This window comes from Zophobas morio, unplaced genomic scaffold (genome assembly GCF_036711695.1).
Source record: "Zophobas morio isolate AGI-343-1 ecotype UQ-CSIRO unplaced genomic scaffold, CSIRO_AGI_Zmor_V1 ptg000017l, whole genome shotgun sequence".
Taxonomy (NCBI): Eukaryota; Metazoa; Arthropoda; class Insecta; order Coleoptera; family Tenebrionidae; genus Zophobas; species Zophobas morio.
This window is the reverse complement of record NW_026972122.1, coordinates 10,402,587-10,415,276: the sequence shown is the minus strand read 5'-3', so window position 1 is coordinate 10,415,276 and position 12,690 is coordinate 10,402,587. Positions and strand designations below refer to the sequence as shown.

At 41.2% G+C, this 12,690-nt stretch overlaps 3 protein-coding genes across 3 annotated transcripts; 2 read left to right on the top strand and 1 right to left on the bottom strand.

Annotated features, from left to right (window-relative positions):
- The first annotated feature begins 3,280 nt into the window (after nucleotides 1–3,280).
- On the top strand, nucleotides 3,281–5,607 carry LOC135129920 (uncharacterized). Its single transcript, XM_064057188.1, has 5 exons — nucleotides 3,281–3,668; nucleotides 3,712–3,863; nucleotides 3,981–4,532; nucleotides 4,574–4,948; nucleotides 5,377–5,607. Exons 1-5 carry the CDS (start codon nucleotides 3,281–3,283, stop codon nucleotides 5,605–5,607), a joined length of 1,698 nt encoding a protein of 565 aa, XP_063913258.1.
- An 812-nt stretch (nucleotides 5,608–6,419) lies between these two features.
- LOC135129919 (uncharacterized) lies at nucleotides 6,420–7,928 on the top strand. The gene is made up of 3 exons (XM_064057186.1): nucleotides 6,420–6,492; nucleotides 7,231–7,757; nucleotides 7,824–7,928. The coding sequence occupies exons 1-3, from the start codon at nucleotides 6,420–6,422 to the stop codon at nucleotides 7,926–7,928; spliced, it is 705 nt and encodes a 234-aa protein (XP_063913256.1).
- Nucleotides 7,929–11,056: 3,128 nt separating this feature from the next.
- On the bottom strand, nucleotides 11,057–11,802 carry LOC135129918 (uncharacterized). The gene is made up of 2 exons (XM_064057185.1): nucleotides 11,223–11,802; nucleotides 11,057–11,181 (listed from the first exon to the last, which is right to left on the bottom strand). The coding sequence occupies exons 1-2, from the start codon at nucleotides 11,800–11,802 to the stop codon at nucleotides 11,057–11,059; spliced, it is 705 nt and encodes a 234-aa protein (XP_063913255.1).
- Nucleotides 11,803–12,690: the final 888 nt, after the last annotated feature.

The window sequence follows — 12,690 nt, the reverse complement described above, 5'->3', positions numbered from 1 at the left end:
AAAGGCCATTCATATAAAGTGCGTTGTCAGAGTTTCATGATGTGTGCAGAAACTTTATATTTGATTAGTTGCTTTCTCACGTGCTGTTCGTTCGATAAAGATAGAAGGACAGGTCAAGTACAACCTCACTAGGCACAAGCTTTTGATCAAACACAAATATCTACATAGCCTCCAGAAACACAGAGATATTTCGTAAAGTTTGTGGCCATAATTCTGTAGACGAGACGGGAGAAAAGTAGCAATTTTCTTTAAAGATTCGCTTGTGGAAACAGATGAATCCCCTACATCGATTATATTAAAATATGTCATAAGAATTCATAAAGTAATATTGAATTCAGCAGTTCAAGCTTTTAAAACTAATTCTGAGTTATGACAGGTTCGTGTTTGTTTGCATTAAGATTTTAAAAGTACCTACACATTAAATTTTGTACAATTAACCTTAAGCGTCAAGCTTTTTGAACACCCGTTACAAAAGACATGATTCAATATTTACAGTTGCTTTCCCCAACTTTATGCATAAAACAAAAGTTCGATATGGAATATTTTGTCTAATATCAGTAGCGGTCTTCAACCCCTTGGATCAATTTTAGGGATATGAATGTGAACGCAACATGAAATTATATACGAAATAGTCGAAACGTTTCAACTATTATGGTAATGACAGGTTTCTGTTTCTTTACAAATTCCATATCCCTTTATTGTATGTAGTTGAGTAAAAAAAAAAAACAAAACTTTATTATTTTTTTGTAGATGGGGGTTACTAGGTATTCTAATGATTCTTATTTTATTTACGCTACTTTTCCGTTGAACAGTAGCGTTATACGTATTTATATGACGCATCACAACACCGTTAGATTTATGTGCCATCTCCTTTATTGTTTCATGAAAACTTTCTTGCTTCGTTTTCACTAGCTTCTGAATTTCGCTTCTAAATGTAAACATAACAATTTTACTAAAGGAACACTTACATCGTTCCATACATCTTCACATATATTATTTTTTTAATATGTAACTCTAAAAGATTTAGTAAGATTTTTAGAATTACGTCATTAAATTTGTGGAGGACATGGACACATATTTTGTCAAAATTATCGTTATTTCACAATTTTGAAAAAAAAAGTTTTTTGTAAAATTTAAAATCCAAACTTTTTTGCTGACTGAAGACAACTCGTGTACACATATTTAAAATTATAAGGGTTAAGTGCATTTAACAATGATAAAAATAAAAAAAATGGTCTAAAGCTATTTAGACGGAACTTTCCTCACCCCTGAAGTACAGTATAACATATTCAGCTTTTTAGAAAAATTATAGTTATAAAATTTGTAGCGGAGATTCCAAAGCGCTCTGCTAGTACCCTCTCGAGGGCGCTGTCCTCGGCAGCGCCAGTACCAACCCCATCACGCTCACCCCCACTGGAACATGCACCCCACCTTCGCCACCCTCGCCCTATCGGTGCGTCAACACGCAGGCACCCCCACGCATCTCAAACCTGCCTATATAAGGGCCACCGCGGCCAATTTTCAGGCAGATGGAAGCGCACTTCACTGTCTACCATCGCCATCTTAAGGGCTGCACTGTCTAAGTTCCCTCCTGGTTATCACCAGGGCTGCACCGTTTTCGGTCGCCTGCACTACGTTGACTTCTGGGTATCACCAGGGCTGCACCGTTTTCGGTCCCCTGCACCGCTTCGAGATCTGCATCACAGGGCTGCACAATTTTCGGTCCCCTGCACCACGTCGACTCCTTGTTATCAACAGGGCTGCACTGTCTAGGTCCCCTGTGCCGCATCGCCGACGTCTTCATCAGGGTCGTACTGTCTAGGTCCCCTGTGTCGCATCGCCGACGTCTTCATCAGGTCCCCTGTCATCAGGGTTGCACTGTCCCCTCTGTCATATACGCCGCCGACGTCATCCCCTACGACGCCCCGAGCCCCAAGAGCCGCCACCATCCCCGCCCAGATTTCCACCCCTTCGAGAACCCATACATTTACATTTGACTTGTATTATTCTTATTATTAATAAACCACTGAGCCACCACAAATTTAATTTTGCAATTTTTTATGATAACCCTTTTAGTTTAAAATAAAGATATGTGTATAGTCAAGTAAACTTAAACGCAAACAAGCATTCGTACGTTTCAAGTAAACCTATTTTTTCAATAAAAAAAACAAATTTCGATAAGATGACAATAATCAAATAACACTTGAGGAACTGATGAATGCCATCAATAGAGCACAAAACTGGAAATCCCCAGGACCAGACAAAATATTTACATAAGTTGGTTCTTAAATATGTGCTCTTCTCAAATAGTCAATGGAATTTTGGAAAACCATCCTTCAATAACCTTAAATGATCAAATACTTCAATCGGATTGTTCTGATCAGACTCGCGGACAGGGACATCGTCGCGTTCGCGATCGCAACCCCATCAACGAGTGAAGGGCAACAGCGGTATATGGTATCACTGGCGTTTCGGCGACAAGTCAAGAAGATGCGACAAGCCGTGTAGGTACAGTTCCATACCGGCGGGAAACACCGAGGGCAAACGACACACCTAAGGCGGTGAAATACTCCGCCCGCCACCACATCGTAACCACGCCGGGACCTCCCATTGCGCAACGTTTCCCAAGATTTGCGCCCGACGGACTCCAGGCATGAAGAAAAGGATTCGACGTCATGGTTCAGCTAGGAATCGCCCGTCCTTCTCAAAGTTCATGGTCTTCACCGCTTCATATGGTGCCCAAGAAGGACGACGAATGGAGGCGATGCGGGGATTACCGTGCTCTCAACGCAAGAACCTGCCCCGACATGTACCTGGTGAGGCACATCCAAGATTTTGCGCAATCCCTACACGGCAAAATCATATTTTCAACAAAATCATATTTTCAACAATCGATATGGTTCGCGCATTCAACCAGATCCCGCTCGCGGAGGAAGACGTTCCGAATACTGCCATTACCACCCTAGTCGGCTTGCATGGATTCCAATTCATGACGTTCGGCCTACGGAACGCAGCGCAGACTTTCCAGCGATTCATGGACGAGGTGCTGCAGGGTCTCGATTTCTGCTATTCACACATCGACGACATCCTTGTCGCATCCGCATCACCTGAAGAACACCTCCAGTACTTGGCAACTGTGTTTCAGCGTTTGAAAGAGTCCGGCGTCGTTATCAATCTCATGAAATGCGTCTTCGGTCGGGCCGAGATCTAATTTCCAGCGCAGGTACACGCCCGCTTCCCGCAGCCAAACACGGTACAAACGTTACGTCAGTTCTAGGGTATGTTGAATTTTTTTAGAAGATTCCTATCTAGGGCGGCAGAGACTCAAGCACCTTTGAACAACCTCCTCCAGGGCAACTGGACACCAGCAACGGTGGCGACATTCGAGGCGTGCAAGGAGAGCCTCGCCGAAGCACTCCTCCAACAGAGGACCAATGGCCACTGGAAACCGTTGGACTTCTTCTCCAAGAAACTGAGTCCCACCGAGTCAAACTACGGGGCTTATGACCGAAAATTACTAGCCGTTTATCTCGCGGTCAAACGTTTTAGGCATATGGTAGAGGCGCAATCTTTCACCATCTATATAGACCACAAGCCGATCATGTATGCCTTTCAGAAGAAGAACACCGAGTCCTCGACCCGCAAAATACGACACCTGGGCTTCATCAGTCAATTCACTTGACATTGCAGGGACTGAAAATGTTTTCACAGACCCTCTTTCCCTCATCGAGGCCCTGGAGACCTCGATTGATGTACAGGCTCTGGTAGCAGCACAACAGCAGGCTGAGGAACTAGAAAGATTTCGGACAGGGAGTACAGGCCTTCAGCTCCAACTGGTACGAATCCTAGGCTGCAATGTATTGGTACTTTGCACCGTCTATCCTATCCAGGCATTAAAGCCACCATAAAACTGGTGTCGCAACGTTACGTCTGGTCATCAGTCAAAGCAGATTATCGAGAGTGGGCCCGCAACTGCGTAGAGTGCAAGCGTCCGAAGATTTCACACCACGTCTCTTAGCCTGTTGGTACGTTCTCGCCACCATCAGCCCGGTCTGAGCACGTACACTTTGGATATAGTAATTATGCCGCTCTCAGAGGGTTGTCGTTACTGCCTTACCACGGTAGATCGGCACACCCGCTGTCCAGAAGCCGTACCAATTAGCGATCAAGAAGCAGCAGCCGTGGCACAAGCTTTCTACGGTACATGGATCGCACGATTCGGCACCCCGCTACGAGTAACCACCGATCAAGGTAGACAATTCGAGTCGTATCTATTTAAACAATTAAATTGTTTATTGGGAACCACTCATTTGAGAACGACAGCCTACCATCACTCAGCCAACAGAATGATTGAACGCCTACACCGACAGCTAAAAGCATCAGCCACCAGAATAATCGCTAGACGGAACCCCTATCCACCGTATATGGCAAATCTCTCCGCCTGCCCTTTGAATTCCTGGGTATCCCACGCAACGAAAGCAGGGCAGACAACAGTACCGCAAGCTTCGTCAAAGGGTTACGTCAACACTTGCGTAACTTGAAACCCTGTGATGGAACGCGACATGGAACAAAGAGGACCTTCGTTTTCAAAGATTTCGCCACCTCCGAGGAAGTTTTTATACGCCACGACGGTCCCAAGCAGCCGCTTCAGCAGCCATACGACTGTCTGTACAGAGCCGTAAGGCGATCGGCAAAAACGTTCGTCGTCAACATAAAAGGTCGAGATGTCACCGTTTCCATAGACCGGTTCAAATCCGCGTATGTACTCAATGGCGACACGCTCACGTCACGGTATGGCCACAACACTACGAGGACGACTCCCACAACAGACGAACCAGCGCCCTTTGCAGATCAACCGCGCGCCGACGACGAGGTGCCCAAGCTTCCACAACAGCGAGGACCACTAGGTCAGGAAGACAGCTACGCTTCACTGAGCGCCTGTAAAGCGGTTTTTCGTGCAAAACACTAACAAGGGGTACTGTAGGAACAACCGTTCCCCCCAAAACACTTTAAAATTTATGTAAATTTCTGTAGAAATGTAAATACGTCCTATCTTTCGTCTCGTTTCTCTCCCAATTTCTAGAATTGCTAAACTCTTTTTGTTTACCTGCTTCCACCTCTCCAAAACCGAGCTTACCTATCGACAAATTCAAACATCTTTCTTTCTTCTACCTCGAGCCCTCAAACGGTAAGGATCTAATAAAAATCTGAAAAGCATAACCGTGGCTATTTCTCAAATTACCAACGATATCATAGTAAAAAAAAACTTACGAATGTGAACGATATAATGAAGAGATAAAACAATACCTTGAGGAACTAGGACAACCCACACAAGAAGAAGTAGAATAAGATAAAACAATAACCGAAAAAACAAAGATACCACCAATAACAGATGAAGAAATAAACAGAGCTGTCAACAAACTGAAGCTTTTTGGCAGAGCGCAAAGACAGGATGAAATCAGTTCAGAAATGCTAGGGTTCATTGGGACAATAGAAAAGGAACGTAGGAATTATATTACCATTATATCAAACAGAAGATTCCAAGCACTGTCCAAATTATGGAGGCATAACCCTAACCAGTATGAGAGAAAAAGTGAAGAGGAATAGAGAAAGACATGATTGAAACCTTCGACAGAAATAACAAAAACAAGGTAAGAACGCACACAGAATTCACGACAAAGATTGGTCTGTAATGAGAATGTGTTCTAAGTCCATTGCGGTTTTCTGTAGTCGTAGACGACGTCATCGTTATTAAGAAATGCAACTGAAAATGTAGAATTATGGAGATAGGAATTTAGATAATGAAACTCCAGGAAGTGATATGTGTCGACACAGAAGAAACACAACAAAAAAATGTAACAATATAGCAGGAAGAACTGAAGAAAATAAATACGGAAATAAATTTGGAGAAGATATATCCAGTGGTAGTAACAGACGAAGAAAAAAACACAGGGAAAACACTGAAACAAGTGAAACGTTTCAATTACGTGGGAAGATGAGAAAGGCTTTATAAACGAAGAGGGTAGAGAAAGCTAATATAACATACCAAGATCCACATTCTTTTGAAAAAGGAAGTAGCAAAGGATATAAGTTGTCAGGCCATTATTGACCTACGGTAGCCAGTCGTGGATAATAACATACAAGCATAAAAACAAAATTGAAGCCATGGAAATTAGATTTCTGAGAGGAATCGACAACAAAACAAGTAGAGACAGAATAAGTGATATGACAATCTCAGGTCAACAAAACGTCAAGTCAATAGATATAATTATTGAAGAAAGGCAACTGATTTGGTTAGGCCACATAGAATGGGAGACGAGAAAACGACAAAAAATGTTTGGGGGAAAAAATAAAAGACGTCTCCCAAGGAAAAACTGGGTAGAACTAGTCCCCAACGCAGCAAAAAAACAGCAAATAAGATGGATAGAAGTCCGAAGAACAGCAGAAGACAGGATTGTATGGACAAAGGTGCTAAAGAAAAACAACAAAGAAGTCAGATCGCATGAACTGCACCCAGACACAAATAGATAGCAAGAACAAGATAAACTACAAAATACATAAATATAGATGTCCGACATCTGACGCTATTATTATTATTGTATACCTATAAGATTAAATAATAAATAAACAAATAAATATATAAATAAATAAATAAAAATGAACACAGACAGACAGATAGATCGACAAAGAGATGATAGATGACAGACAAGAGACAGTCGGAAACGGGGGCCTATTGTTTGTACTCTAGGAGTTATGAAACATCGACAAAAAATGGTCCATTCGCCGAAGATAACAATTGTTGCACTTTTAAGCACTGAGGATTCATATCATCCAGCGTTGTGTGTCGATTTTTCCTCCTTAAAAACTAGAAACGTTGACAACCCTTCTGGCATTTGTGGTGGACCCGTAATTTCAGGAAGACTGATCTTTCATCATTGTATGAGTCTATGTTGAATACTGACTTCTCTTTTCTTGACGCGTGTGATGATGTAAACAAGGTTGTGGATAACTTATATTAAAAATTAGAACCCTTGTTTTCTTTATTTGTACCTATTAAAAGAAAACCTTCAAGAGCTTATCATCCTTGGTATAATGGACAAATTATTTCTAACTTAAAAATGAAGGAGAAAGCGTGGCAAAAATACAAACGAAATAAAACAATGGAATCCTATAATACCTAAAAAAGCATACGCGCTACTGTAAAACTCTTGATTCGGACTTCTTACAAAGAATATTTACAAAATATCACTTCTGATATTAAGAGAGATCCAAAAAAGTTTTGGACGTTTATTAAAACTAAATCGAATCATGCATGTATTCCAGCTAATATATTTTACAATGATAACGAACTTTCCAACTCTCAAGACATTGCTGACGCGTTTGCGCATTTTTTTGCCAGGTCTTTTCATTCTGTTAGTAGCACCTCATCAAATACGTCCGTTGATAGTGATCTTGTGAGTGCGTTAAATCAAAATATATTAGATGTTAGAAAAACTAACGAGTCTGAAGTGCTTACAGCCATCAAGAAATTAAAGCCGACGTTAACCGCTGGGCCCGATGAGGTTCCGTCATTCTTTGTGAAAAATTGTGGCATAATTTTTGCTCCTCCACTAACAGTTATATTCAACTTGATTTTGGGTAATTCAAAATTTCCTGACAAATGGAAGTTATCTAGGATTTTGCCTATTCATAAAAAAGGAAGCACTGCGGAAATCAGTGAATATAGGCCAATTGCTTTGATCAACAACTTTGCTAAAGTATTTGAATTTGTAATGCATGCTAGCATCTTTTCCCATGTTTCGCAGGTTTTGTAACCGATGCAGCATGGTTTCATTAAAGGAAGGTCGACTGTCACGAATTTGATGATCAAGACGCAATATATCTCTGGAATGTTTGACAAACATCTTCAACAAGTGGATTGCTTTTGATCGTATTTTCGACGGTTTGCTAAGTGTCTTTAAATCTTATCTAAGCAACAGATATCAGTATGTATTTTGTAACACTTGCTCCTCACGTCAGTTTCCACAGACATCTGGTGTACCGCAGAGCTCGGTCTTAGGACTATTGTTGTTTATAACGTATGTATGTTCCTTCCTTGCTTTATGCAGAAGATTTGAAAATCTTTTTTCGCGTACAGTCATCTTTAGATTTTATTCGTCTTCAAGACAACTTGAATCGTGTGTTGCTATGGTCGAAAAAAAAAATTTGCTATTAAACGCTGATAAATGCCTCGTCAAGTCATATTCGATTAAACTGTCAAATGTTGTACACAACTACGTCTTGGATCAAAGAGTCCGGAACCGTCCTGATTATGTAAGTATGTGACTTGGGTGTCACATATGATGCTAAATTAAGTTTCCATTAACACTATGAGGTTATCTCCACCTCGGCGCATAAATCATTAGGGTTTGTTGTTCGCAACGCGGCGGAATTTAATGACCTTGATGTTCTAAGGCTTCTCTTTGTATCATACGTCAGATCCGTCTTGGAGTATGCGTCGGTGGTATGGAGCCCTTTTTATCAAACCTATTTCTCTGTTAGAAAAAACGCAGCGTCGATTCCTAAAATTCTTATCTTACATCTGTGATGGTGCTGACCCTACAAGAGGAATATCAGAGTTTGGTCTGTAGGCGAAAAGCAGCTTCTATCTTAATGTTACATAATATTTTAAATTATCATATCAAATGTGAAGATCTTCTTAAGATCCTAAAGCTGCGTGTGTTAAAGCCTGGTTTAAGATCATATTCTTTGTTGCATATGCCTGTCCCAAAAACAAACATATTGAAAAATTGTCTCCGGTTTATCAAATGCTTCAAAACTATAGAGAGGTGGAATCTGAAATTGATATATTTAATACTTCGCCAGCAAAAATTAAGCAGTTTTTCAGTGTCTATATGTTTACTTAGTTGTTTTTGCCTTTATTTTCTAGTTTTTATTCCTCAATAATTGGGCTCTCAGCCTGTTGAGGGATTACTCATAATAATAATAATGATGAAAACAGCCATAGCACGTCGCGATTTCATAAGAAATCGTGGCATACAACGTCGATATTATTACGCGGGATTTTGTACTTATGGGTCATGTTTGAAATTAGTAAAAAGTCGATAATTTTAGCCAAGAGCTCGAATTTTCTTGGTTTGAATCTGTACTAAATAAAATCTTATTAAAAACAACGTGGTGTAGTTTGTCCAATAACTTTCAGATGGCGCATTAAATTAATTTTTATACGATTCAAAGGAAATCATCTTACCACGTCGATTTTAGAAAAAAAAAACTCTCATGGTTGTGAGATTACCTTATGTTCTTATGTATTTTCGCTAATGTCGAAGAAAAAAAAATGTTTATATAAGTCAAACACCTCATCCCACTTCGTCATAAGACATCGCTAAGCGATCCTGTAGGAGTATGTCTTAAGAACTGATTTACAAAGTACGAGGCTTACTTCCACAAGCAATACTTTTTTACATTGTTGCCCCATACTTTCGTTTATTTCAAAGCCAGTACGCCTATGTAAAACGTGTTGAAAGAGAGCTAACACAATTTGAACCTTCATTGCTTATCGAGGTCTTGCTAACGTAAGATTTACTGAACAAAATCTACAGATGCCGTCGTTTCAATGGATCTATCTAGTGTCCCTAGATTTTAGAATTATTTTAGAAATCTAGAGACACTAGATCTATCTACTGAATAGTCGTAAAAGATACACCCTAATATAGCATGCGCAGTCACCATGTGTAAAGTTACCGCGTAATTCAAAAGTCTGACAATGAACGAGACAGGCAGCGTTCTCGGATATAACGTGGCAGATCATGTAGGTGTGCTGTAGTTGTTTGTTTACGTTCATTATGTCAAAGAAATGCAAGACAAACCGATATGACTCAGTTGCCTCTCGAGGATGCCGATCGCCACCAAGCGTTTTAAATTGCACGATGTTGATTCGCTGTTTTAAAAATTGCGGTAAAGATGTTATACGCAAACCTCTGTCTCTTACTAACATGCAGTAATCCTCGGTCTGTTCGTGTTTACGACTATTCAGTAGATAGGTCCATTAATGTCCTGCAATCCCCAAGCCAATGTTAGTGTCTTCCAAAAATTTCAAAGAAATCCGTTATTAATAATTATTTTCTTAGATAAATTGTAAAACTTAATGATAGATTTTTTTTTTTTTTCAAGGAAAACCCATATGCGTAAAGTTACAAAACTAGTGCATTATAAAACCATAGGCAAGGCAGCATATCATGCTGCAAATTACAAGTGGGATTTACTTAACAACATTTTAAGATGACTACGGCTCATGGTTGTGAGAATACTGTATGCACCTCAGCTTATGTAACAGAAAAATATATTTTTTATAAATAAATCAAACACCTCATCGCACTTCGTCATAAGACGTCGCTTAGAGATCCTGTAGGAGTATGTCTTAAGAGCTGATTTACAAACCACGATGCCTACCTCACACGAGCAACACCTTGTTGCATTGTTATCTAATATTTTAGTTTATTTGAAACCCAGTCCGCCTATGCCATTTTGGCATTGAGGCTTAACTGACAAAAGATCTTTCTAGATAACATAAAACAATATTTCTTAAATATATAGGTTAATATATCCAATTGACGGTAGCATCGTTACATATGTATCAGTGTTTAAAAACGCGGAAATTTATAATTACATGATATTGATAATTTAAAGTTAAATTTAAAAAAATTAGTAACAAGTTTTCAAAAATATAAAGTTTTGAAATTTAATTTTGTTTCCTAGGATTAAAGGAACTCCCATGCGTAAATTTTACTATTTGTTAGTTATATGAGGCGCGTGGAACAAAAACACGAACAAGAGTTAACACATTTATTATACAAACACAAGTAAATATACATTACGGTGAACTTGGACACACGCGCGCGGATAACCGACCAGCCATTAGTGTGACGTTCGTCTTCGTCATGGCTAGGTCATCGCTGGCGCAGTCGCGCAGACTACCGCCGAACACGCGCTCCATCTATGTTTCCTAACTCTTCCCCTCGTGTTCAAGGGTCGCGAGTAACCGCACTTTAGTCCTCTAGCCTAGAACACTCAAACCGCTAGCCCGCACGCACTCGACATGTTTCGCTCTCGGCAGTCCTTTGGTCAGGAAATCCGCCACTTGTTCTTCAGTACACACGTAGTCCAACTTCAACTTAGGGTCTCGCGCAGAAAGTGATGACGGATGTCAATATGTTTACTACGCGCGTGGAAAACCGTGTTTTCCGCTAGTTTCAGCGCACTTTTATTGTCGCAACGAACAGTAACGTCAGAAAGAGTCCCGAACGCTAGCTCTTGCAAAAGTCGCTTTAGGTGCATTGCTTCTTTCACGCACTCGGATAGAGGCATGTACTCGGCCTCCATCGAAGAGAGAGCCACAGTCCTCTGTTTCTTGGCATCCCACGAGACCGGGCTACTATTCAGAAGAAACACATATCCAGTGAAAGATCTTCTATCGTCGGGACAGTTACACCAATCTGCATCCACCAATCCTGTTAACGGACTCAGTTTCGATCCGAAAGTCAGTCCCAATTTGGAGGTCCCCTTCAGGTAGCGGAGAACTCTTTTCGCAGCTTTCCAGTGTTCCTCCCGAAAACAGTTATTGAACTGACCCAATCTGCTTACCGCAAAAGCAATGTCCGGTCTGGTTGTTGTTGATAAATAGGTCAGTGCACCCACCAATTCTCGGTATGGAAGCTTGAGATCTTCTTCGCTTTGATTGTCTTTCTTAAAAAGCTTTGAGCCTATGTCGACGGGTGTGGCAACAGGCGTACATTCGGACATGCCAAACCTGTTCAGGATGTTCTCAAGGTGGCATTTCTAAGTTATTACCACCCAACTTCCTCTCTGCTCGAATTCGACTCCCAGGCAATATTTGGCGTCGCCTAAGTCCACGATGTCGAACTCTTTTGTGAGAGCTCTATTTATGTCGCCAATCGTGCGTTGGTGTTTTGATGCGATTAAGATGTCGTCCACGTACACCCCAATCACGACTAAATCTTCCTCTTTACCGATATGATACAACAGGGATCTGAAACTGTCGGTCGTGCGCCCAAATTTCGCAACACCTCGTCCAATCTGCGGTTCCAACTTCTTCCTGCTTGACGTAATCCGTATAAGGCCTTCTTCAGGAGACAGACCTTGTTCCCCTTACGGTATGTCTTTAGCATCTTGTCGGCCTTTTGTTTAATCGCACTATCGCAATCGGACTCCAGGATGTCAGCTAATATGCCTTCGAAATTCTTGGGCACCTCCATGTACACCGCCTCCTCAAGTTCACCATTTAGGTACGCAGTAGCAACGTCGAATTGCCTGATACGCATTCCGTAACGAGCCGCTAAGGAGGCCATGACCCTGATTGATGAGAAACGGGCAACCGGGGCAAATGTTTGGGTAAAGTGGACACCAGGGCGTTGGCTAAAGCCCTGTGCTACCAGGCGAGCTTTTCTTCTCTCGAGTGTCCCATCTGATTTCAACTTATTTCGTAGGACGAGTCGACTGCCGATGGTTTCCTGTCCTCGGGGACGACGACGACCACCCAGGTATCATTTATCAGAACGGATGCCATTTCAGACACGATGGCGTCGCGCCATTCATCCGCGTCTGCACCGTTCAAAACTTCCTTCATCGAAATTTCAGAAAGTAACCCGACTTCGTTCAATTCGATGACAT

Excerpts from the sequence above, each read along its gene's own strand:
- LOC135129919 (XM_064057186.1), top strand. The coding sequence starts at position 6,420 with ATGGATAGAAGTCCGAAGAACAGCAGAAGACAGGATTGTATGGACAAA. Across the intron at positions 6,493-7,230 it reads TAAAGAAAAACAACAAAGAA|AATATTTACAAAATATCACT; the intron begins GTCAGATCGCAT and ends CTTCTTACAAAG. Across the intron at positions 7,758-7,823 it reads TGATCAACAACTTTGCTAAA|CATGGTTTCATTAAAGGAAG; the intron begins GTATTTGAATTT and ends TAACCGATGCAG.
- LOC135129920 (XM_064057188.1), top strand. The coding sequence starts at position 3,281 with ATGTTGAATTTTTTTAGAAGATTCCTATCTAGGGCGGCAGAGACTCAA. Across the intron at positions 3,669-3,711 it reads ACGACACCTGGGCTTCATCA|ACCCTCTTTCCCTCATCGAG; the intron begins GTCAATTCACTT and ends ATGTTTTCACAG. Across the intron at positions 4,533-4,573 it reads AGGGTTACGTCAACACTTGC|AGGACCTTCGTTTTCAAAGA; the intron begins GTAACTTGAAAC and ends CATGGAACAAAG.
- LOC135129918 (XM_064057185.1), bottom strand. The coding sequence starts at position 11,802 with ATGTCCGAATGTACGCCTGTTGCCACACCCGTCGACATAGGCTCAAAG. Across the intron at positions 11,182-11,222 it reads AAACACGGTTTTCCACGCGC|ACCCTAAGTTGAAGTTGGAC; the intron begins GTAGTAAACATA and ends TTTCTGCGCGAG.